Source organism: Bombyx mandarina, chromosome 22, assembly GCF_030267445.1.
Source record: "Bombyx mandarina strain Sakado chromosome 22, ASM3026744v2".
NCBI classification, from domain to species: Eukaryota; Metazoa; Arthropoda; class Insecta; order Lepidoptera; family Bombycidae; genus Bombyx; species Bombyx mandarina.
In genome coordinates this window covers 2,998,405-3,022,201 of record NC_143228.1, presented here as the reverse complement: position 1 = coordinate 3,022,201, position 23,797 = coordinate 2,998,405, and the positions used below count along the sequence as shown (strand labels likewise).

The window sequence follows — 23,797 nt, the reverse complement described above, 5'->3', positions numbered from 1 at the left end:
AAAATAGAGTTTTTGCTTCTTTTTTTTCCCTACCTATGCTGCTAGCCTTGAGAGGCTATTTCAGCTTCGCTCTAACGTGTGTAGGTGAGCTCACGGGGCTCAAACCGGACTGAACTGCTTTTGCACATAGCAGATTTTGGTTTGACAGCGACGATATGCTGCATAACAAGGGTTTTCTTATATGAAAATTCCGACCACAAACTAGGGTTTTTAGTGATAGCTTTGAAATGCTTTTGAATATATTGGAGCATTTAAATATATTCATTTTCTATGTCGATTATTTAATTTAATAAACAAAGCGGTTGCTTTCAAAATTACTCAGCGGGTAAAAAGCGTATGTTAATATCTCGACGTAAGCTTATTATTAAAACCTATTACTATTGGGGAGTAAATTTAAAAACACCACAATGTCATAATAATAACGAAAACATGTTCTTAGAGAAGAATAGCCATTATCGGCGCACGATCAAAAAGCTTTAATTTTTTATGTAAAAATCATCTAGTCTATAATAAAAATATATAATAAAGGATGATAGAATGCTTTGAAGAGATTATCTCAAACCATTTCCTTAGACAATATTTAAGTTTTTTGTTTGTTTTCTGTAACCTGCTGATATATCGTAAAATTGCCTTTTAGAATTCGTAATTCCCCTCTTTTGTGTGTTATTTTGCGACCGTTTGCCATCGCTAGCATAAAAGTAAATAAATGATATTGTATTATAATACCAAAATTGTTTTATCTGTTTACACACACCGATAGAGATTTATATATTTTACTAATTCTACTAACAGATACATTTCGTTCATTTATTCTAAATTTTTATAATATTTTGAAAATGTTGAATTTATGACGATTACGTGTGTTTAGTTGTTACTTTAATATAAACAGCGAGCCTTAATAACGATTTCATTCACATCGATGTATAGGAAACTATGTTACATCTCGATTGTAATCTTATTGTCGGCGAAAAATCGGAAGTTGTAAAACTACGTTTCTTACGATATTGTTACGGCATATCGTAACATACTTTGTATGAAAGGTAAAGAATTTTGTAAGGAAGTTAGCTATTACATTTGTTATAACGATAATACAGTAAGAGAAAAAGATTTTTATAGCTTTATGATCGGAAGCAAACGAGACTTTTTTGTAGTTAAAATGAGGTTTAAACTAGTGGTGAAAACACACGTTTTTAAATAAAAAAGTAAAATTTTCTGATACAGTTCTCTGCTATTCAAAGAAAGAATCTATTGCAACACTGAAGATTGTGAATTACGCGTAAAGACGGCATTGGTATCTATATCCCACAATATGTTTTGAAACACTTCAGTTTACAATATTATTTACACGAATGCTGAATTGACGATAAAGATTCACCAAACGAGATATTGAAAAATATACAAAGTTAATCATAAGTCCATACATCCATGTATGACATATGTTCTTATAGAGACTTTGGCTCCGCATGGTAATGTTATCATAGTCTCACCAGCAACATGTTAGCCTAGCATAACACTATCCCATCGTTTCCCGTGGATGTGGAAAAAGATAACCAAGAGATTCCCCGGAGCGTAGCGTTCTCTATTATACCAGCATACTCAGTCCCCGACTGACACTTTTTTTTTATTGCTTAGATGTGTTAAGTGGTTACTGGAGCCCATAGACATCCACAACGCAAATGCGGCACCCACCTCGAGATATAAATTCTAAGGTCTCAGTATAGTTGCAACGGCTGCCCCACCCTTCAAACCGAAACGCATAACTGCTTCACGGCAGAAATAGCCGGGGTGCTGGTACCTACCCGTGCGGACTCACAAGAGGTCCTACCACCAGCAAAAATTATTGGTTGGAGGGTCTTATCAACTAGTATAGTTGCAAATGGAAAAAAAACGAAAGAGAAATTTTATTTATTTATACAAACTATGCTTGAGATGAAATGTGTTTGTGTTTATCTGGGTCTAGGCCGTGTCTTCTTCCGAGATCATGAGACAATCTAATGTGTCAAATTAGACGTCATTGTGTTATAATGCAGCGTGTTGTCCTCAGGAGTGCCTGAGCGACAATGCGTATTGTGTTTGACGGATTTGTCAAAAACGACCTTGCTCCACTAATGATTCGACACGGCATTGTGTTATTGATGCGGTCCCAATTAGTCGAATTAATGCACTTGTGATGAAATGTTACATTTATTGTGTAAAATCACAAGCAATTTGTTTAAGTGTTAGTTGTAACGATGGGATTATGATGGAACTTTTTTGGTTCGTTTTGTGGGAACGTTTTTCGAAGAACTATTCTTCGTTACACCTGGTGTTGAGTGGTTCCCGGAGTCTGTTGACGTTAATAACACGAACGACGTTAACAGCTTAGCGATATCTACATCTCGCTTGTATTATGTAATAGTCACCCCACCTTTCAAAACACAAGACGGCATGACGGCAAAGATACGCACGGGGCACCTACCAGCGCGAGCTTACGATTTGTACCTTATCACCAGAGTTTACCGATTTAAAAAAATGTAGACGGATTATTATTATATTTTTTTGTCACACGGCGTTATTCGTTCATACCGGAAGTTACTCGTTAAGACATATCGAATATATCTCATATTTATTATGTATAAAGCCTTAGATTTACAACGGCTTCAAAAAAATTGTCCGTCATTCCAAACACTTTCTTAATAAAAAATACGATAATATTCATTCATCATGTTCATTCGGTATTAAGTTTAAACCAGGAAAAAATTGAGATTACTTTCTTTTATACCAAATCTAATCAAAATCTAAAGTCTAACTTAGAAATAGGTAGCGTACAATACAAACAATACAAACTTCTGGGCAATGGGTATGGGTTTCAATGCTCATGACCCGATAATTTGAATAAGGTTTCATAATGAAATAACTGTTCCCCTGGTGTCTTAAAAAACATTCGTTAGATTCAGTAGTACGATGAATTTTGTCCCTACCTATTCGCTGGTAACTAGAAGCTATTCCATCTTAAATTCCATTTTCCATATTCCATCTTCTCGCGGACGGGCAGATGAGCTCGCGGGCTCAATCTGAGAGAATTTGCCAACACTAGCTAAAGCTAGGGCAGTATCTACCACCAGAAAGTAATCGCGACCCGCTGAGAAGATCCGGCGAGAAGATCCGGGTTAGAAGCTCGGTGGGTTAGTAAAATAAATTTCAATTTCATAACCTCTTCCTTTATATTTATCATCGTTTTTAATGGAGAAGTAATCCTCGCCCAGTAATGTTTTGTACGACACAATTCCTTTTCCGTTTAGGGAACTTAAATAGCAAGGAATCGACATTTTCATTAATAAGGCAACCATAGTTACACGACTGTGACGTATTAAGCCAGCCGCCGGATCTAAAATGTCCTAGTTCGGAATACCATTAAAAGGGCAGTATTTGGTATGCGTCAGACGCTAGTAAGCTAAATACATAGTTTCGAAACATTAACGCTACAAATAAATATGAAGTGTTCTTGGTACAGGATTAGATTATCCAGGGTGAATGCTTCTAAAACGGCTATCGACTTTCATCATAACATTAAAAAAAGCAATATTCTTTTAATAATCAACAGCCTAAATATATTATTATGTCAATCAATATGTGAACATATCATGAAACATTAGCTCAAAGGCTCAAAGCAATAATAATGATTGACAGACGTCGCTACCGCTACGAAGTATCAACTCGCGTCATCTGATTTTCATTTAGGTGCGTGAAGTTCTCATGTCTGTTATATCGTCGATAATCGATCAAGCAGTTCTTTCGCTTGGCGCTGCGCAGATATACCTACTTTAACGACTTACCTCCAATATTGTGGCTGGACCCCGCACCTTTTTCCGTATGTGACGTAAAGGCTACTAAGGAATTCTTCGGAGAATAAGCAACGATGCTCTTTGGGTGTTATACTGGCGTATTAAAATCGCCAGCCAATTTCTATTGGTGACTAGTTTTTGTCCGCGACTTCGTCCGCGTGGAATATCTATTTTGGGATAACGCCAAAAATGTACCCGCGACTTCATTTACGTAAAAGGTGAAAATATTTTTGAATAATCGAATGTTAAGGAGCTATTTAAGGTACCAACATCACGCTTTTCAAAAGAGGAGGCTATCATTTCGACCACCATTTTTTATTTACGTCAGTTCACCGATTTCTCGAGAATGCTTGAATCGATTCTGATAATTCTTTTTTTTTTGTTCGAAAGTATAGACTTTCCGAATGGTCCTGTGATAATCAGGATCAGGATCTGGTGATGGGATGGACGTGGACGAGCTCACAGCCCACCTGGTGTTAAGTAGTTATTGGAGCCCATAGACATTTAACGGCCGTCTGGTGTAGTGGTAAGTGACATGGTCACTACACAAGGGGGTCGCGGGTTCGAATCCCGCCAAGGGAAGATATTTGTATGATAAATATAAATGTCTTTTCCAGGGTTATGGATGTATATTAAATATATGTATGTGTATAATAAAAATCTTACATTTATTTCCGTTATCTGGTACCTGTAACACAAGTTCTTTACGAACTTATCACGGGACCAGTTAACGTGGCGTGATTGTTAGTAAATATTTTTTTATTTATTTTTTTATTTACAACGTAAATGTCGCCACCCACCTTGAGATATGAGTTCTAAGGTCTCGATATAGTTATAACGGCGGCCCCACCCTTCAAACCGAACAGCATTACTGCTTAACGGCAGAAATAGGCGGGGTGGTGGTACCTACCCGTGCGGACTCACAAGAGGTCCTACCACCAGTAATTACGCAAATTAAAATTTTACAGGTTTGAAGCTTATTACACGATGCTATTCCTTCACCGTGGAAATCAAACGTGAACATTTGTCAAGTACGTATTTCATTAGAAAAATTGGTAGCCGCCTGTGGGATTCGAACACCGGTGCATCTCTATATACGAATGCACCGGACGTCTTATGCTTTAGGCCACGACGACACTCTCATTCATTCTCTATTAGTGTTCCGCTCGTATTAGTATTCATGTGATGTTATATAGCCTATACCTAACTTAACTGAAAGAATGTCAGCAGCAGAAGAATATCATCAGCTTTATAATATTAAATATAAATGGGATGTATTGTAAGATTTCGGACGCGAAGCAAACGTGCGCTCTAGTTTGAAGGATGGTATAACTCTTATGCAATATACTTGAGACATCTATCTCTTGGTTCGGCCTTAATGTGTACATGTAGTTATAAAAACCTTATTAGAACAAACTTAATGCAGCTACCATTGAAATCGAACGAAGTCAAAATGAACCTTAACGGCCTCACTTAAAGATCAAATTATACTGATTTTTTATTCGCCAATCGGCATAGACCTAGAGACAATAAATTCACGATGCGTAAACGAAAGTTTCTTACGTCTAATCCGATTTGACTGCGGAATTAAGTAACGATTCCCACGATATAGAAAGTTTACATTTGACCCGCTCGTAATATGTTCTATGACTCTAATGTAATAAATTACTAAAATTGGTAACTTAAAGGAGATTGCCCATTTTTGGTTTCGTGTTGTGCTACGATCAAATATATATTAAAAATTAAGTTTTTATTTTTAACAATTTCCTCAAAAATATTAAGTTATAACTTCGCCGGATATAGAAGATTAAAACAATTAGTAATTTAAAAACTTCTATCTAGTAGTAGTTCAATTTTCCCAATGGAAAGGCAAAGAAATTAATTCATACAGCCTAATCTTTTAAAAAAACGATAATGTGGAGTGAAATGAAATGAAGTTGATTAATTTGAGACATTAATCAATTGGCATGAAATTAAATTAGTTAATTCAATTGGCAAAATATTTATATATTTTATATTTTTTTATAATTTTTTTTATAAAAGATTGTGTATGGTATGATACCTTTGCCTTTCCAGTTGGAAAAATACAACTACTACTGCTACTGACATTTGACAAGTACCTACCTAACAATAATATTTTGATTTACTGACGCCGTTTTTCATGTTTCCGATTGAGTTATATCGTGTGTTTCGATCATATTATTCGTTACCTATTTTGTTAGGCAGAAGTTCAGGCATATTGGTTGCAGAATTAATTAATTTATCATACGTACTTATTAATCAATCGTGATGAAAACGTTGCTTATTAGCAATAGTATTCTATTAATGCATGGTTATTACTACAGCTATCTCGTTGGCAATCGAACTGTGGGTCGTTGTGTCTATGTTAGGCTGAGTTAGGTACAATGATACATCTGCACAATATGAGAAAGAAATTATTTTATGTCTATTTTTGTTTTATTTTGAATTTCCGAAATAGTTCCGCAACCTTTACTTCACGAATGGACGCAGTGGCCCTAGCCACACAATACTATGCTAGCTAAATAAGTTTATACTTTATACATGTTTTCATTTAGGAATTCAGCATAATCAAAAAATATCCACTGCTGTCTTGTACAAAAAATAACCTAATTCTAAAAACTTCATTGGTCTTTTACTAGCAAATCCGGCGAACTAGAGATTTAATTTTTTTTATAATTGAATAAACATATTAAACCCTACAAAATGAGGTAAGTTACATGAGAGCACAAACTGAAACCAAATTCCATACTACAATGGGCATTCTCCTTTAAAATAATTTTACATAATAGATAATTGGGAAGAAATCACAGACGGCCCCAAATTAGGATGCCCTATGTTATGGATATCAGAGACTGACATACATACTTATATACAATTACATATATACATTTACCTATAGTTAATAAGCACTCAAACAAAGAGCAAACAGACCTGTTCATCAGAAGATTGTTTGCTCGACGTGGGAATCGAAGCGACTACCCAAACAGCCATGGGCGCAACTACCGCACCACCGAGCTGGTTACAATGAGAATAGTTTATGCGTCACGATGTAGATCAGGGTGTGTAAGCTTTCTTATTGCGTGAATAGGCAGTTTTTTATTTATTTATTGCTTAGTTGGGCACTCGAGCTCACAGCTCACCTGATGTTAAGTGGTTACTGGAGCCCATAGACATCTACACGTAAATGCGCCACCCACGTTGCGATATAAGTTCTAAGGTCTCAGTATAGTTACAACGGCTGCCCCACCTTCTAACCGAAACGCATTTCTGCTTCATGGCGGAAATAGGCAGGGTGGTGGTGGTACCTACCCGTGCGGACCCACAAGAGGTCTTACCACCAGTTTAGTGTGTTTAAGATCTGATTTTCGGACCGGAAAGTGTGACTGTTTTGCGACAGAATGATGGTTTATTCCCGTGTAGACTAGCAATATGCCTTATCGCTAGAAACTACGTGATTGTTAGAAGGAATTCCTTATCGCACGTTATGTTTGCGAGCTGAGGGATGAGGCTGTAAAAGTGTAACAAAAAAAAATGACACCTTTTTTGATGACAAAATGACACTATTTTTAATGCCCTTCCTGACCACATAGGAAACTGAAGCTTTTTTCTATCGCTTCAGTTTTAACTTGAAAAAATACTTCATGTATTTATAATAAATAATAAAATAATGTAGTACATAAGTAAGTAGTAGTAAGTAAAGTAGTAGATTATTTTTTCACTACTAATCCAGAAATGTATCTGCAATACGAACTTTATTCGCATTTAGTCTCTTTTTATGGTTCCTTTAATTATTTTATAATGAAACTTTATATTTTATTTAATCATTATTGAATACAAATCCAAAAAAAATATATCAAAAGAAATTCCGTTTCAATCGGGTGTCCATAAGGCACCTCTCTTTTTTTTTAAACACTTATTTGCCTTTTTCTTCTCACCTTTATTCCACATTATGTGGGGCTGGCGCAACATCTTTTTCTATTTATCTTATCATGTTGAAGTTGGCTTGAAGGGTGGGGCAGCCGTTGTAACTATACTGAAACCTTAAAACTCATGTCTCAAGGTGGGTGGCGGCATTTACGTTGGAGATGTCTATGGGTTTCGGTGACCACCTAACACCAGGCGGGCGGTGAGCTCGTCCACCCTCTAAGCAACAAAAAAAACAACATATGTTTTAGTCTAAATCAGAGAATGGTAATATTAGGCTACAGTTGAAATATCCACCTTAGATTTGATGTCCTTAAACTCCCGTGACCAGTTAATTCCAGGTGGAACGTGAGTTTACGCGAGTCTACTCATTACTGCAATAAGCATAGCGTAGTCTGATGAAGGAATCAAAACAAAAAAAAAATATAATTCAGCCAGCTGTTCGCACGGCCCTTTTGGTAGCTAGGAGCTTTGTAAACTCCCAATATAGGTACCCTACCATCTGTGCTAAAATTGCATATAATGGCATAAAAACTAAATAAAAAAAACTCGCTTAAATAAATACCAAACTAAACTAACAATTCATTTCATTTTTTTGAATGAAGGTCCTTATGGGACGATGCGGAGGGGTACCCTAACCGGGAAAAAACGTCCGTAACGTAAGATTTTTATTAGTAATGCACAAAGTGTACGACTTAGCTTTTTAATAACGTACAAATTAGTAATGCACACAGTGTACGACTTAGCTTTGTAATAACGTACAAAAAATAACATATTTTTTTATCATTCATTGACCACGATCTCAGAGCGTTCGTTTGCGCAATACACTAACTCTTATGCAAACAGCCGTGAATGAGGTGTACCACAATAAGTTCGCACGTTACCGAATGACCGTGGGTTGTTGCGAAACCTCCAGTTTTATTTTCTTTATACCTCGAATAGAACTTAAAATTTGTATTTTTATAATAAGGAAGTTCGTTCCTATCCGGTGTCCCACGACACCACACATATTTTTTTATCCTTTGAGTGTCATCGACCCTTGATGCTATGCAAATTTTTAAGTTGATCGAACGTTTTGAAGTCTCTGAAAACGACGTTCAAAGATTCCCTTACAGGTCAATTAAAGGAACGTACGTACATGCATACCGAGCTAAATGCGTTACATTCACACAAACAAACATACATACATACCAAGCTAATAACAGGATATTAAAAATGTCTAAGATCGAACTTTAGTTGTATTTGTTTTATTTTCAGTTAATATGGACTTTAGCTCGCGGCGGAGACGGATACAGCTGCCCATACGGACAACACTGCGCCTTCGAGCCTGCGCCCCCCGGGCGGAATCCGCCTTGTGCCCAACCAGGCCTCACATACTGTTTACATCCAGAACCATATCCTGAGTATGTTTTTTCTATTCCTACTTTTTTTTTATTGCTTAAATGGGTGGACGAGCTCACAGCCCACCTGGTGTTAAATGGTTACTGGAGCCCATATACATCTACAACGTAAATGCGTCACTCACCTTGAGATATAAGTTCTAAGGTCTCAAGTATAGTTACAACAGCTGCCCCGCCCTTCAAACCGAAACGCATTATTGCTTTACGGCAGAAATAGGCGGGGTGGTGGTACCTACCCGCGCGGATTCACAAGAGGTCCTACCACCAGTAGATTGTAATCTTATTTGTTAAGCTTAAAGGTCTATTTTGATTACGCGTGGACGGGTAGGTGAGCTCACGGGGTTCAGCTTAGGAGGTCTTGCCAGTACTAGCCCTAGCAAGAGCAGCGCTTTGCTGAGTCTACTACCGGACCGGAATCGTAACCCACTGAGGAGATTAATGAATATGTTAATGACTAAAATAATATTATATACATAGTTTAAAAATTAAATAACTTACTGGTGGTAGGACCTCTTGTGAGTCCGCACGGTTAGGTACCACCACTCCGCCTATTTCTGCCGTGAAGCATTAATGCGTTTCGGTTTGAAGGGCGGGGCAGCCGTTTAACTATATTGAGACTTTAGAACTCGTTATAAATGTCTATGGGCTCCAGTACCTACTTAGCACCATGTGGACTGTAAGCTCGTCCAGTCATCTAAGAAAAAAAAAAACAAAAAAAAACATGTCTAAAGCAAAAAATATTTTTTTCTGATTACGAAATACAAACCTCATTCCCTCGTACCATCAATTGAGTAAACATTAAAATTCGAATCTATAAAAAAAACGAACATCGTAAACAAAAAAATATTGAGTGACAACATTTTCGTTTCCCAGGAAAATAATCCGACAGCTAATAGACGCAGGCCAGTACGACATCCGGACGTTATTATCGGACGAGAGTCGCGACGATTTCGCGACGACAAAAAAACCGGACTACCCCTACGAGTATGGACCCAACTCGTTACCGCACGTCGACCACATCTCCCTAGTTAACGAATACCCAAAAAACTACAACACCAAGTTTCACAGCCGATACAACCATGGTGAGTTACGGATTTCTTGTAAAACTATCAACAGCGCCATTGCTAGCCGACTTTAGACGTGACTTTAAAGCTATCGTCACTAAACTGCACAGAATTACCCAGATCCAGCAGTTTCGTAAACCACGGCGAATATACGTAAACACATCGACTTTTGTTGTTTTAATTCCTGTAATAAAGTGAATCAAAGAAAACAACTTTTATGATATTAATGTGTGCGCGTGTGTGCTCTGAGTAGGTATTTTATTCAGCGTTTTAGCTATAATATATAAATGAGTTCACAGTTCATCTGTGCGCTTAGTACGAGTTTTTTAAACGTTTTCGATAGCGTAAAAGTTAACTAAGATTTGTATAAAGTTGGAACGTTTGCCTGTGTTTGCCGCTAGGGGCGCTGTTCCAACTGCATTTTGAGTTAGCTTTTACGCTACATCGTTAAAAATCTCGCACTAAGCACACTGGTGTCAAATGCTTACCTTAGCCTATAAGTACATATTATCACAACGAAAATGTCGCCACCCACCTTCAGACTTGATGGTCAGTGTTTCTATGTTAATGTACAAACGCTATGATCCCCTTTTCTCTCATGGAAAACGCATGATTGGAAGATCTACTCTTCATAATTCCCTATATCACTGAATATAAATTAATGTTGGCAGTCATTACATTTCAAATGCCAATCATAACTCCCTTCTAATTAAAAGCTCACAAATGTCTTACAGATATATTCTCCCAGAAGACACCATTGCAGCCGCCGACTTCCAACGACCCGTCACCGTACAACTTAAACACGTTTCAATCGGCGAACTTCTCCAAGTTCGGTTTCCATGGACATTCTCCGAGCGCACACTGGAGCCACGGTGGGAACATTTACGACGACTACAACAAGAAAATATTCAGACAGAACTCACCCGCGGACCTCGGCTACAATAATTTCTTTGAGGGTCAAAATTTTTATCCAAACTACGAAACGGATGAGTGGTTCAGGCAAGCCTCCGGCGGCGTGACGCGGTATAACCCAAACGAGTGGTGGAAGTAAGCTATTATTGTTAATATCTCTAGTAATTTTGATATTTTTGAGCGCAGGTCAATTTTGTGTGTGATTCAAATATAGATAAGGAGTTTGCATGTCGTCACAGTCGAGAGAAAAGTGTCAAAACCCCACTGAATCTTATTAAAACTCATGGAACTTGAAATCTTTAATAAGCGCGCTATGACATGTTCTTCTTCAAACGAGGCTTGTGGAGTGTATTAAACAGTAGGCAGCGGCTTGCCTCTGCCCCTAGCATTATTGAAGTCCATGGGCGCCGGTAACCACTCACCATCAGGTGGGCCGTACGCTCGTCGGCCTACAAGAGCAATAAACATAAATAATAATAAAAAAGGTTTTTGAAATCTTTCTGCCATCTGAATTCTTTCTTTACCATGTTTAATTCAGATTGTTAAATTAGCGATGAGTTAAATTGCCCACTGAGTTTCTCGCCAGATCTTCTCAGTGGGTCGCGATTCCGTTCGGTGGTAGAATCTGCGAAGCACTGCTCTTGCAAAGTGCTAAGAAAATTCTCTCAGGTTGAGCCCGTGAGCGCCCAGACGGGTAGTGCGGGCGTATCTGGTATAGCTCCTTAGGCTACCAACGGATAGGTAGAAAAAAAAAATTAATTAAAAATATAATTAGGATTCTTTTTACCAGATCGTAGGTGACCGTGATGGATTTAGGCTTGATGCCGGCCCCAATGCTTTTTTTTTATAAAAAATAATCTGAACTCATTATCAAAGGAGACTGTCTTTACTTTTTTCGTCTCTGTAACTTTGGCATTTCAAAAATCTTGCTGCTCTAGGCCCGGGACTCACGAGCCAAGGCATAATTTTTGTTTTTTGTTTTTTTTTTATTGCTTAGATTGGTGGACGAGCTCACAGCCCACCTGGTCTTAAGTGGTTACTGGAGCTCGTAGACATTTACAACGTAAGTGCGCCACCCACCTTGAGATATAAGTTCTAAGATCTCAGTATAGTTACCAGGGCTGCCCCACCCTTCAAACCGAAAAGCATTACTGCTTCACGGCAGAAATAGGCAGGGTGGTGATACCTACCCGCGTGGACTCACAAGAGATCCTACCACCAGTAAATACATCATTGTAGGCGACACTGTCTTTTCTAGATACGTCTCACCGTCGTCTCGTGCTGATGTGACTGTGGAACGCTCCGTGACCTTTCCGACCAGGACCACGACCCTCAAGAAGCGGAAGAAGAGGAACGCTGATCTCGTCAAAGCTGCTGCCAAGAAGTCTCTAACCGGCACTGAAGCATTGAGAATTGCTCTAGGATTAGCTAGGTATGGGACTTGAATGAATGTTTCAACAGTGAAAAACAAAGAAAAGAAAAGTAGAAAAGTAAATCTATTGCGTTTTTATTTTGTTGTGCAGAATTCCGTTCTTTAGACATTTACATATCGCACCTTTAGAATTATAGAGACCCAACGCAACAAAATTAAATGTATTTTTTGGAAAACATCGAATGAAGTTTGGCAATCGTAAAGACGTAGACGAAGGGGACGGAGTGAAAGAGACCAATGGACCCTTTATAAGCTACTTTTGGTCGTATGATTAATATGTCTCTGAAAAGGGTCGTTCTAGGTCCACTTTTTAATTAAAGTCGAAATTAAAAAAAATTGAATTGGGTCTCTATAATTCTCTAGGTGCGATATCTTAATTTTAATTTTCAAAAGGAGAGTTTATATCGCTAATACTAATCATAGATAATAATTTGAAATTTAAAAAAGATGTACTTAGAAGCACCTTGAAATTGAAATAATAGTCAAACTAAGGTATTTTGCTCTATATGTTGAACAGTGCAGAGACATCTGCCGAGCGACCGCGAAGACAGGCTGTAAATGCTCAAGAACTCTGCAGCGTGCGTACAGAGTACATCACACCTCGAGCAGCTCTCAACAACAAAGGGAGCTGGAAATACGTAGTTAACATGCCTGATAATATGACACAGCTAGTACGGGCTGAGATTTGCACGTAGGTTGATTTGATAACATTACATTAAAAACAATCCATTCGAAAGTTGAAATAAGCGCCATCTATTGACAACTTTTGCTAAATATATGACATCTACTGGCGAATAGCTAAATGAAAATAATTTTGAACTAAAATAGGTTTACCAGGGGTAAATTATAAATTATATTCATAATTACAGATCTACAACATGCAGTGGCTTGTGCACGATCCCTTCTGGATACACTTCCCGATGCGAACAAAAATACATTCAAAAACGTCTGGTGGCTCTGCAATCAAGCGGACAGAATTTATACACGGATATATTTTGGATTCCTAGCTGTTGTCAGTGTAGCATTATACCTAATAATTAAATAAACATTCCTACATTACTTGCATTGCTTCAATTGTATAAAGATAGACAACGAAAACAAATTGAAAATAGTATTGCTTCCTGACACTAGATGACGCTATTATTTCAATAATTTCACTGCCTTAAATTTAAGTTCATTTTAACATAATTATTTACAAGAAGTCATGTTTTGTAATAATTTCCTTGGTAAATCACGATAGTACACTAGCATTTCGACACTAACTATTAAAATATCCTATTGTCCTACAGGCAAAGTATTATAATTTGTAAATTTAACAAGTTACTATATGTAAGTAAATTTATTTGTAATTTGCCTTATTCATGTAAATAGTAGCCTAAGTGTTAAAATATATTGCCTACCCTCAAAACAGAAATGTTTCATTTCGATGTTTAAAATCTTATGCATGCATTTTGATGGTAGATTATTTTTTCTTTAAATTGACTGTAATGAAGCAATAACGTCATAGCAACCCGCATAACACGCACACTGAATAGAAGCAGACCTCTTACTTAGTACGGAGCCCGCACTCATCTACGTCATCATCCTGGCTATTATTTCTAAAGCAAAACATTCGCAACTAGTGATCAATCAATAGACTACCCGTTTGCTTACTGCGAGTTTTCTAACGTTCTCGATAGCGTTAAAGTTAACTCAAATCTGTATGAAGTTGGAAAGTTTGCCTACGTTTGCTGCTAGGGGCGTTGTTCGAAAAGCATACAGATTTGAGTTAACTTGTACGCTATCGAGAAAGTTAAAAAACTCGCACTAAGCACACTGGTCTCTAAGCAAATATTACAAGTTGATTAATAAAATATGAATACAAAACTACAACAATGAATACTACAAGCATTACATTGTTTGTTTATTAAAATTGGGAGAAAAACTCATTACAATTCCACTGTAACGAATTTTCTAGGAGCTATTGTTATTTTGATATGTTATTTATTATTATAATATATTATACTATTACTCAACAATGAAATTGTTGCCTACTATTTTTCCCTATCTAGTCGCTGGTAGCCTATAGGTTTATTACAGCTACGAATGGACGGGCAGGCTTACGGGCTTAACCTGGGAGAATTTGCTAACACTTACCCTAGCAAGAGCAGTGCTTCGCAAAATCTACCACAGGATTGGAATCGCGACCCACTGAGAAGACCTGGCGAGAAACTCAGTGAGCTGTGTTTAACGGTGTTACCTTTTTTGAATTTTTTTTTATTGCTTCGATCCACCATCCACCCACGAGCTCACAGCCAACCTGGTGTTAAGTGGTTACTGGAGCCCATAGACATCTACAACGCAAATGCGCCACCCACCTAAATTCGATATCGAAAATCATTTTTAATTCAACTGTAGAAATCAATAAAACCCTCCTTTACTCATTTATTTTATTAATTTCGTAATTTATATATTAATTGATCTGTTACAGGTCCAGTTTTAGTTAAAATAAAAACACCTATTTCTGCCGCAACGCATTGTCTCGTTTCGATCCTATTACAAAATTTTTGAGAGCACTTTTTACTCTACCTTAAAAAGTGGCCGAGCATTCGGCCTACCTAACGCTGAGTGGTTACCAATGCCTGTTAACGTTAGCAATTCCAGGGACATTGCTGACCCGTTGCCTAACACTTAGGAATCTTTAAACCTCGTTTGAAGTAATACTTGTGAAAACGCCCAAGAATAACTTGGAGGAGGAGTTCACTCCAGAAACGGGTGGTACGCGGCAAAAAAAGTTCTCTGAAAGCGCACCGGGTAAGAATGCGGATACTCCTAGTCATTACAGATGAAATCTACTCCACTGATGAGATAATGACGGGAATGAAATAATTCCTGCCATATTATGTCTCAAGACGGACCCTTGGCTTTCTTCTATTCCGCAAATGGGTGAACAGGCTTACAGTCCATTTGGAGATAAGGTTTGTGGTCATGGCTTTGGTAACGGTAAATGGCGCCATGTTGAAACATCGACGAACATCACCTTATATACAATTACTTAAAAACTGTAATATTTTCGAAATGTCGGAAATATCCGACTATATACTTTATTATTATAAATTGAATTTAACAAATAACATACAGATTAAACCGCTTAAAAAAATGTAAACTATTTGTACGTCTTGCAAAAACCGAATAAATTATTTGATAGTTATATTAGGAATTAAAGTTACGTAAATTAATGTTAAGTAAAAATTAAAGCTACGTTACTATTTACTATTTACAGTAGACGACGATCACTCACCATCGGGCGGGCCGTATATCCGTCTACAAAGGCAACAAATCTTGTAATCATCTCAGTATGTTATACATAAAGAGACAACAAATAAGGAACACGAAACTATTTGTTGGTAATATAATATAAATGGCCATGAGTCTATTAATCTACTAACTAATCAACATTTGGCTGCAATGAGTCCTTTTTGATATTTGACCAGAAACCAATCTATGTAAGTACAATGCTCGGCCATTATTTATCTTAATAATAAGAATTAAAGATAAATATTCTCCAGCCAGAATTAATATTTGAGTACTCAAATACTACACATTATTCATGAAGATCTCACAGCTCTGCATCGAACATATTTTCCTTCTATTAAGTTAACGAGAGAGTTAGGGTTGGAAACAGCATCTGTAAGGGATGGCCAACCCTTGGGCTCGCACCCTTGGGGCTTCCGAGCCTACCTTAACAAATTTTCCCTTGAAGCTTTACTTGGTTTTCTTCGTCCAAAAGCTCCTTTGATGTTTTCAAAAGAATTACGATTTGAAATGTTGATTTTAGAGCAATTACTGAATATTGTGCAAAAATTAACTTCGTTTCTTGTAATTATTCTGCTAAAGTAAATGTTGTAGTATAATTACGTAATGTCATTTCTAGAATTTGTAAACTCTTTTTGCGTTTTAAGTCCAACGACACTTAAAATTAAAAATTTTTGAAAACACTCAAAGCAATATATTGTGCACAGGCTTTGTCACATTTATAATTTTATATTTATTAAGCGAACTTTCGGCTGAGGTATATTATTAGTTAATTTTATGTTTTTGTTTTAGTTGTACATTACCACTAAAATTTAACTTTAATTCGAACATTCAAACACCAAGCATTTCATTTGAAATCCAAGTTTGGCTGCCTCGTGTAGGTAAATGAAACTTTTTGAAAATATGTTTACTATAAAGCATAGGTATATGTTAATGATGATAATGTGATAGAAATTCATTTTGGACACTTAAACCATTCACTATATGTAGTTAGGAAGTCGATGACGTCATCAAATTGTTAACATAACAATGAAATAAGTTTATGCTGTACAAAAATCGAATGATCGAAAATAAAACTTCGTCATAGCATTTTCAGTCAATCCAAATCTAAATGATGTTGTTCACTCCAACTATCCTAAAATGAAAGAGAGAGATGCATAACCATAGTTTTTAACGTAACGATACGAACTAAAATAGATTAAGTAATTCATTAATTTAAGACCAGGTACGGATCAAAAAGAGCTAAAGCACATTTAACTGCTTAGTGTAAAAATTCACGCAATGACGCCTTAAAATAATAAAAAAATTAAACTCAAGCAAAAACTCGACACGCGTAAAAGTAAAGAGGAAGCGAGGAAAAAATCAATGCTTGCGTTTTATGTTCTGTGCGTGTGACAGATCGGTCGTCATAGCAACCGCGACGGGGGACAACCGGCACGCGGAAAAACGACCTAAGTCCGCACAGTTTGCGGACTACGGAACACTTCGCCGCGGTAAAGTCGCTGCGGTTGCGCTTAAGCTGTTTTCGTCCTGAGCATTCGGAAGTGCGTCGTGCGAAAGAGACAAAATGCCGGGTAAGGGAGCCGGTAATCGATATTACGCACTTTTATAACGACGAAAATTGGCGCCACGATGCACGGGATAAGTTTGCAAGCGTTGCAATACTTTTTATTTAAAATACCAGAAAGTAAACTAAGAACTCTCTGTTATTAAATACTTCATTTAGCAAACGTATTGATTGGTTGCTCTTTTTTCAGTATTTTAAAGTGTTCGAATTTAAATTACAGTTACATTGTGAGCACTTCGGTTCTTCGCAATTATATTGGACCTAACTACAATACAATTATAACGGCAGATGGTGAGATCGTGACAAATAGATAATGAGTGAACAGAGCTGAGTAATTCGTGTGGGAGGTGAAATTCTGATGACTCACAGCTCGGGGGTGAACTAGCCCCCAGTTTACTACGCGAATACTATTCTATGAGTTTTCTCGGAACCGTGTGACTAAGTATAGTCCTAAAAGTTTTGTAAAAAACATACAACCCTCTGAATTGGATTCTATTTAGCTCCTACAGATATTTAAGCACGAAACCTATCTATTCAGTTCCAAAATTAAATAAATATAATACATTCAAAAGCTCTGAAGATTAATGTAGAGTCAAACCTGTATGTATGTAGAGTAGTGAAATTATTACTTTTTGCTGTAAAATAGACAGACCAGCCAACGCTCACTTTGTGTTATATTACTGGAGGTTGTAAATGTCACTCCGAGAATGCCACCACCCAGCATGAGACATGAGGGCGACGTCTTAATAATATTTAAAAACTTCACTGAAACGGCGGTCTGTGAGACCAAGCCGAACGAGTTCACAATACGCTAATAACACAAATAAAACATTCCTGAGTCTCTATTATATGTAGTTATGTTTTTATGAAAAAATGATATCTACCCGCAAATATTGAAACAGGACTTAGATGTGTCCGTCGATGTGAACCCACCAGGCATCATATGACATAGAGACGTTTAATTACCTCGCACTCTGTTATAATTGATTTCGTGACTTTATGTTTGTAAAATCAATTAATTATCTTGTTCAATAATCGATTATATTTATCCCTATAGATCAGAGTATACTTAGTAGAAAATTGGGACAATATATACGTTCTCGATAGGGCAGTGTTTTACGAGGGTGTCATATGAAAACGAGCGAGTTGAGTGTGGCCGTGGTCGGTGTAGAGCGGGGCTCCTCAGGGCAGGGGCTGGATGTAGCCTGCACGGGGAGCTTACCCTCTTTGCACCTTACGCACTAAACGCAAAACAATCGGAAACACCAACCTGTCGCGAAACGGGGAATATAACGCGCCCCTTTCCGAATACGAACAGAGAAAATAATTCGATTAAGCTTTCCTGGATTTGGGAGTAAATCTTAGGAAAAGGTGTACTTTTTAAAACTTTGAAAGCTTCGCACCGAAGAATGAGTCATTACAAAAACGAAGTGCGTCGCGGTACCGCTGCAAGCACGCACCGATCGATAATAACGCCGACGCGGACGCGAAAGCTTCAAGTAAACAGATCGAAGCTTTGAAGCGAATGTGCTCCGTATCGAATCCCGCCAAATGCAACGACAGCTGTGCGTAGCGGCGACGGCTACGCGCTACGCGGCTCTACACCGGCGTATTATTATTATTTGTAAACAAGCGTGTGCGGGCGCGGGGCGTCACGTGACCGCGCGCCATTGGCCGCCGCGGCAGCTGCGTGCGGCCACACGTTACGCGCCAGTCCGCCGCCGACCCTAGTCGCGTACAGACGCGCGTGTTATACCACAAGCGGGACGCAACAGTCACGCGATCGCGAACTTCGATTCCCTTTTTGTTTATTTTTCACTTGCGTCCTTCGGTCCGTTTTGTTTTCGTGGCGGCCAAGCAAAGAAACAAAAGGAGGCGGATGGATCGAGTGACCGGAGAAGGTACGGAGTTTGTGCAAAAGTTTAGTGTCGAAGTGCAAGTGTGCAACTGTAGTGAAGTAGAAGAGTAGAAGCTTCTGGTTTAGTGGATTGTTTGTTGTAGTATAGAGGTATATAGAGCGACAGCACTAGAGCGTGAAGCGGACTCCTGTGCGCGTTCGCGTGCTTCCGCTCAAGCTTTCGTTGTGTGCTTTCGCGAATCGATCCCCGTTTTCCTGCTACGCATTTTGTCAAGAGTGCTTTTGTATAGAAGAAGTTGGTTATTGCATCACGTCCGTAGGTATTGTCTCCTGCCAATAGACGACCTCGTAGTTCATAGTTAGACCCGTATCCTTGTGTAGAGTCAAACGCACGACAAGCTATTACAAATTAGTTTGTATGTACTAGTAGAAGTTTACAACTCATTCAAACATTCTTCAAAGTTACTTAATTTTGATCGCCGGATAATTCAAAACTACGAATTAGCCTTAATTAAATGAATTTGATAGATTGGAGTTCGCCCTTCTTAAAGCAAAGAGCTTTAATAAGGCAATACGGACAAGTTATGACTATAATAATATTCAGATGTGTACATTGATTTTATTTTGGTTTTGTTGAATAAGCGGTCTCTATTATGTTGTTAGAATTGTTCATAACGAGCTTTAAGCAATAAACCATCATATTATATTACATTTACTGTGAGCTCTATATTTATATTTAATTTAAATTCGAAGACTTTTGATACGAAGTCCAGTCTAGTATCTATTAATCTATTGATTTAAATGAAATGCTTCACATATCCGTTCTTTATCGTAAGCTTAGTAAAATTCTAAAGATATGGACTTTATGTAGAGACACGTTTTCTTTCGTTTCTTGTGGAACCTATAAATGAAATAAAATTTTGAAAAAAACGTTTCTTTTAGTATCTATTGAATTGGCAACAAAGTTAACTGCTGCCAATTTATTTGCGTGGTAGGAAAACGGAAAAAGCACAAAACGCATGGAGTGACGCATGTCCCTTCCTACCATTGTGACCAGTGCATGATGTCACTTAGACCTTAATTGCAGCAAAACGAAAAAAAAAAAACAAATGGTCTTATGTTACAATTTAATTGTGCTTATAATATTGTTTGACTAAAGAGTAATAGTAATGTTATGTTATTAATATATTAGTTAAAATTAAAGTATAATTTAAATCAATACCGCAACATTCCTAGTTCTATTAACATGCTTCGATGCTATGCTTATGCACAGTGGTTGTCTGGAAGTGATCGCTGTCAACACCTATATACAAGTCGTCGTGCTTTATGTTACTTTTGCTTGTCAGAAATAAGGATAGCCTAAAGGCTTTTTAACTTTGATGCTGCAATCCAGTTTGAGACGTGAGATCGGTGTCTAGAAGACGAAGATTTTGCTATAGAAATAGGCTATCTAACGACCAAAAGTGGAAGTAAGCAGTATAGATGGTATTATTAGGATGGATTACTAGGTAATGCCTAGTGAATACTGAAGTAGTCGTAGTTAGCACTAGTAACACAGTTCAGAGTTGGAAATTCTTCTGATTATTAATATAACGAACTATTACTTATTATATATAACTACAACTATATTATTACGTGAGGTCCTTTGTTTCTGTTTTTTTTAAACAGATATTTCTGTCTCAAAACATTTGTGCATCTGGCCTTAATGGAAGGGTAGCCGTGCCACAATTTACAATATCATTAAGTCCTCAGATCTCAAATTTGAAGGACTTCGGATTTTGACTCCCAACTAATAGGCTACTATTAGTTTGAATGCGCTTCTTGTGCAAAATGCAAATCCTATGTAACTCTTTATCTTAATTTGATACCAAAAATGTAGAAATCAGTGAAAAAAGACGAACGAAAGATATTTTGCAGAATTACGTAGATTCATTTTATATATAGGAAATAAAGATGTGTGGTATTGTAGGACACCGGATAGGAATGAAGTTCCTTATTATATAAATATTAATTTTAAGTTCCATTCGAGGTATAAAGAAAATAAAACTGGAGGTTTCGCTACAACCCACGGCATTCGGTAAAGAGCGAACTTATTGTGGTACACCTCATTCACGGTTGTTTGCATAAGAGTTAGTGTATTGCGCAAACGAACGCTCTGAGATCGTGGCCAATGAATGATAAGAAAATATGTAATTTTTTGTACCTTATTACAAAGTTAAGTCTTACACTGTGTGCATTACTAATTTGTACATTATTACAAAGTTAAGTCGTACACTGTGTGCATTACTAATAAAATTACGTTACGGACGTTTTTTCGCTGTTAGGGTACCCCTCCGCATCGTCCCATAAGGAACTTTGTTCCAAAATGTACTAATGTAATTTTTGTGGTATGTACATGTGCAATCGAACAGCTTGTACAAGACAATCCGGTCCCACGGAATAATCGAATTAATGATACGCCTTCCTCCCGTGAATGCGATAATGGGGAGTCAAGTTCAGCGAGGCCAATGAAAACAAATAAACAAATTGGTCAATTTCGCCGCAGCCGCCGCCCGCGGCTGGCGTGCGGATTGTGCAACTTCATATATACATCCTTTTTAGTTGACAAGTTATGTTTCCTTTTCTATTTGGGAGGATACTCTGGATGCTTGTCGGTGCATTCGTTAGGACCGAGCTGGTGGTCGCTTCGGTGACATCTAAAGTATTTTTTTAAATAGGTGCTTTAAGTTGAGGAACTTTGGATACGCTTGATGCTTAGTGGTGACTGGAGTCTCAAATTGTTCAACCGCGACACGAATATTAGATTAGGTAGTGTCAAAAATAGGCACGATGGTGGTCTCTATCCGTACGGGTTTCCAACATGTCCTAGGACGTACAAAAATAGCTGTAGGTCTTCTATCTTTGTTTTAGAGCTATGTTCAGTTAGTTTGATAATAGTCATAGATTTAAAAATATATAGATGTATAAAGGTAATAAAAATAAAAAAAATATTGTTTAGTTGGGTGCTTGAGCTCAGAGCTCACTTGGTTTTAAGTGGTTACTGGAGCCCATAGACATCAACATCAGCCCACAACGTAAATGCGCTACCCACCTTGAGATGTAAGTTCTAAGAATGTGCTAAGGTCTCAGTATAGTTACAACGGTTGCCCCACCCTTCAAACCGAAACGCATTACTGTTTCACAGCCGAAATAGGCGGGGTGGTGGTACCTACCCGTGCGGTTTTGAAAGGGTATGTTTTGAGTAATTCCTTTAAAACTTATATAAAACTACTTTTACGGTTTAATCTTGGGTTTTTATTGCCACTATATTAGGTACTTCCGACGTTTTGAATACTTTATGGTTTACATGGTCACAATGATATGTAATTTTAAAAAAAAGTAGGTTTAATTATGCTTACGACTCACGCAAACCAAAGACATAAATAAATTAAATTTATCATCACACATGCCCACGATTGAGACGTTACTTTGTATGATAGTTGTATAAATGATGTCTATTTCACTTAAGAACTGATAGGCCTTGAATTAATCTGCCACAACCGTACAATAATAATACAGTTTAAAAATAAAAAATAAAAACTTAATTTATTAGCTTAATCATTATCTTTTTACTTAGTAATCGTAGTCAGGATATTGGGCTAACGTAATTAGAGCATTATGGTATCATTGGTCTTTGATAGGTGTGAAGAAAAATTTCAAGTTAATCGGATATCATGAAGTAAAATGTTGAAAAGTTCATTCACGTGCATTGAGAGTTAACTACATATCAAAATATTAAGAATGTGTATTATAAAAGAAAGAGCATGTCGTTTTTCGGGTATAAAAGCCTTTAACGTTTTGGCTCAGTTTCGGCAGGTAAGACAAACAATTTTTTTTTATTTATTGCTTAGATGGGACGAGCTCACAGTCCACCTGGTGTTAAGTGGTTACTGGAGCCCATAGACATTCTACACGTAAATGCGCCACCCACTTTGAGATATAAGTTCTAAGGTCTCAATATGGTTACAACGCCTGCCCCACCCTTCAAACCGAAACACATTACCGCTTCTCGGCAGAAATAGGCAGGGTGGTGGTACCTACCCATACGGACTCACAAGAGGTCTTACCACCAATAATCACGCAAATTATAGCTTTGCGGGTTTGATTTTTATTATACGATGTTATTCCTTTACCGTGGAACTCAATCGTGAAATTTAGTTAAGTACGTATTTCATTAGAACAATTGGTACCCACCCATCTGCGGGAGCCGAACACCGTTGCATCGCTAGATACGAACGCACCGGACGTTTTATCCTTTAGGCCACGACGACTTTAAAACTAACAAGCATGTAAGACAAACTAACTAATTACCAATTACTAATAACGTAATAACTACGGTGTAATTCAACGTCCGTTGTACTAAATTTGTAAGTACATAACAACAATCCTATCGTCCGCGACAACAAAAATTGTAGAGCTTTGGAAACATCGGAAGTATTATATTATATAATATAATATGTAG

The 23,797-nt window shown here is 37.5% G+C and overlaps 2 protein-coding genes across 5 annotated transcripts in view; both read left to right on the top strand.

Annotated features, from left to right (window-relative positions):
• The window catches only part of spz5 (spatzle 5 Toll-1 receptor), a 39,747-nt gene extending 25,762 nt beyond the window's left edge, over positions 1-13,985 (top strand). The window contains exons 3-8 of the mRNA XM_028187707.2: positions 9,027-9,172; positions 10,043-10,251; positions 10,968-11,280; positions 12,404-12,577; positions 13,095-13,268; positions 13,447-13,985. Of these exons, the coding sequence (XP_028043508.2) occupies positions 9,027-9,172; positions 10,043-10,251; positions 10,968-11,280; positions 12,404-12,577; positions 13,095-13,268; positions 13,447-13,618 (1,188 nt within the window). The 3' untranslated portion in view covers positions 13,619-13,985. The remainder of the gene's footprint in view (positions 1-9,026; positions 9,173-10,042; positions 10,252-10,967; positions 11,281-12,403; positions 12,578-13,094; positions 13,269-13,446) is intronic.
• Positions 13,986-19,132: 5,147 nt separating this feature from the next.
• The window catches only part of Tet (Ten-Eleven Translocation (TET) family protein), a 153,011-nt gene continuing 148,346 nt past the window's right edge, over positions 19,133-23,797 (top strand). For all 4 annotated transcript variants that reach the window (XM_089736703.1, XM_089736702.1, XM_089736701.1 and 1 more), the window contains exon 1: positions 19,133-19,339. The gene's annotated coding sequence lies outside the window, so the exon portion shown is untranslated. The remainder of the gene's footprint in view (positions 19,340-23,797) is intronic.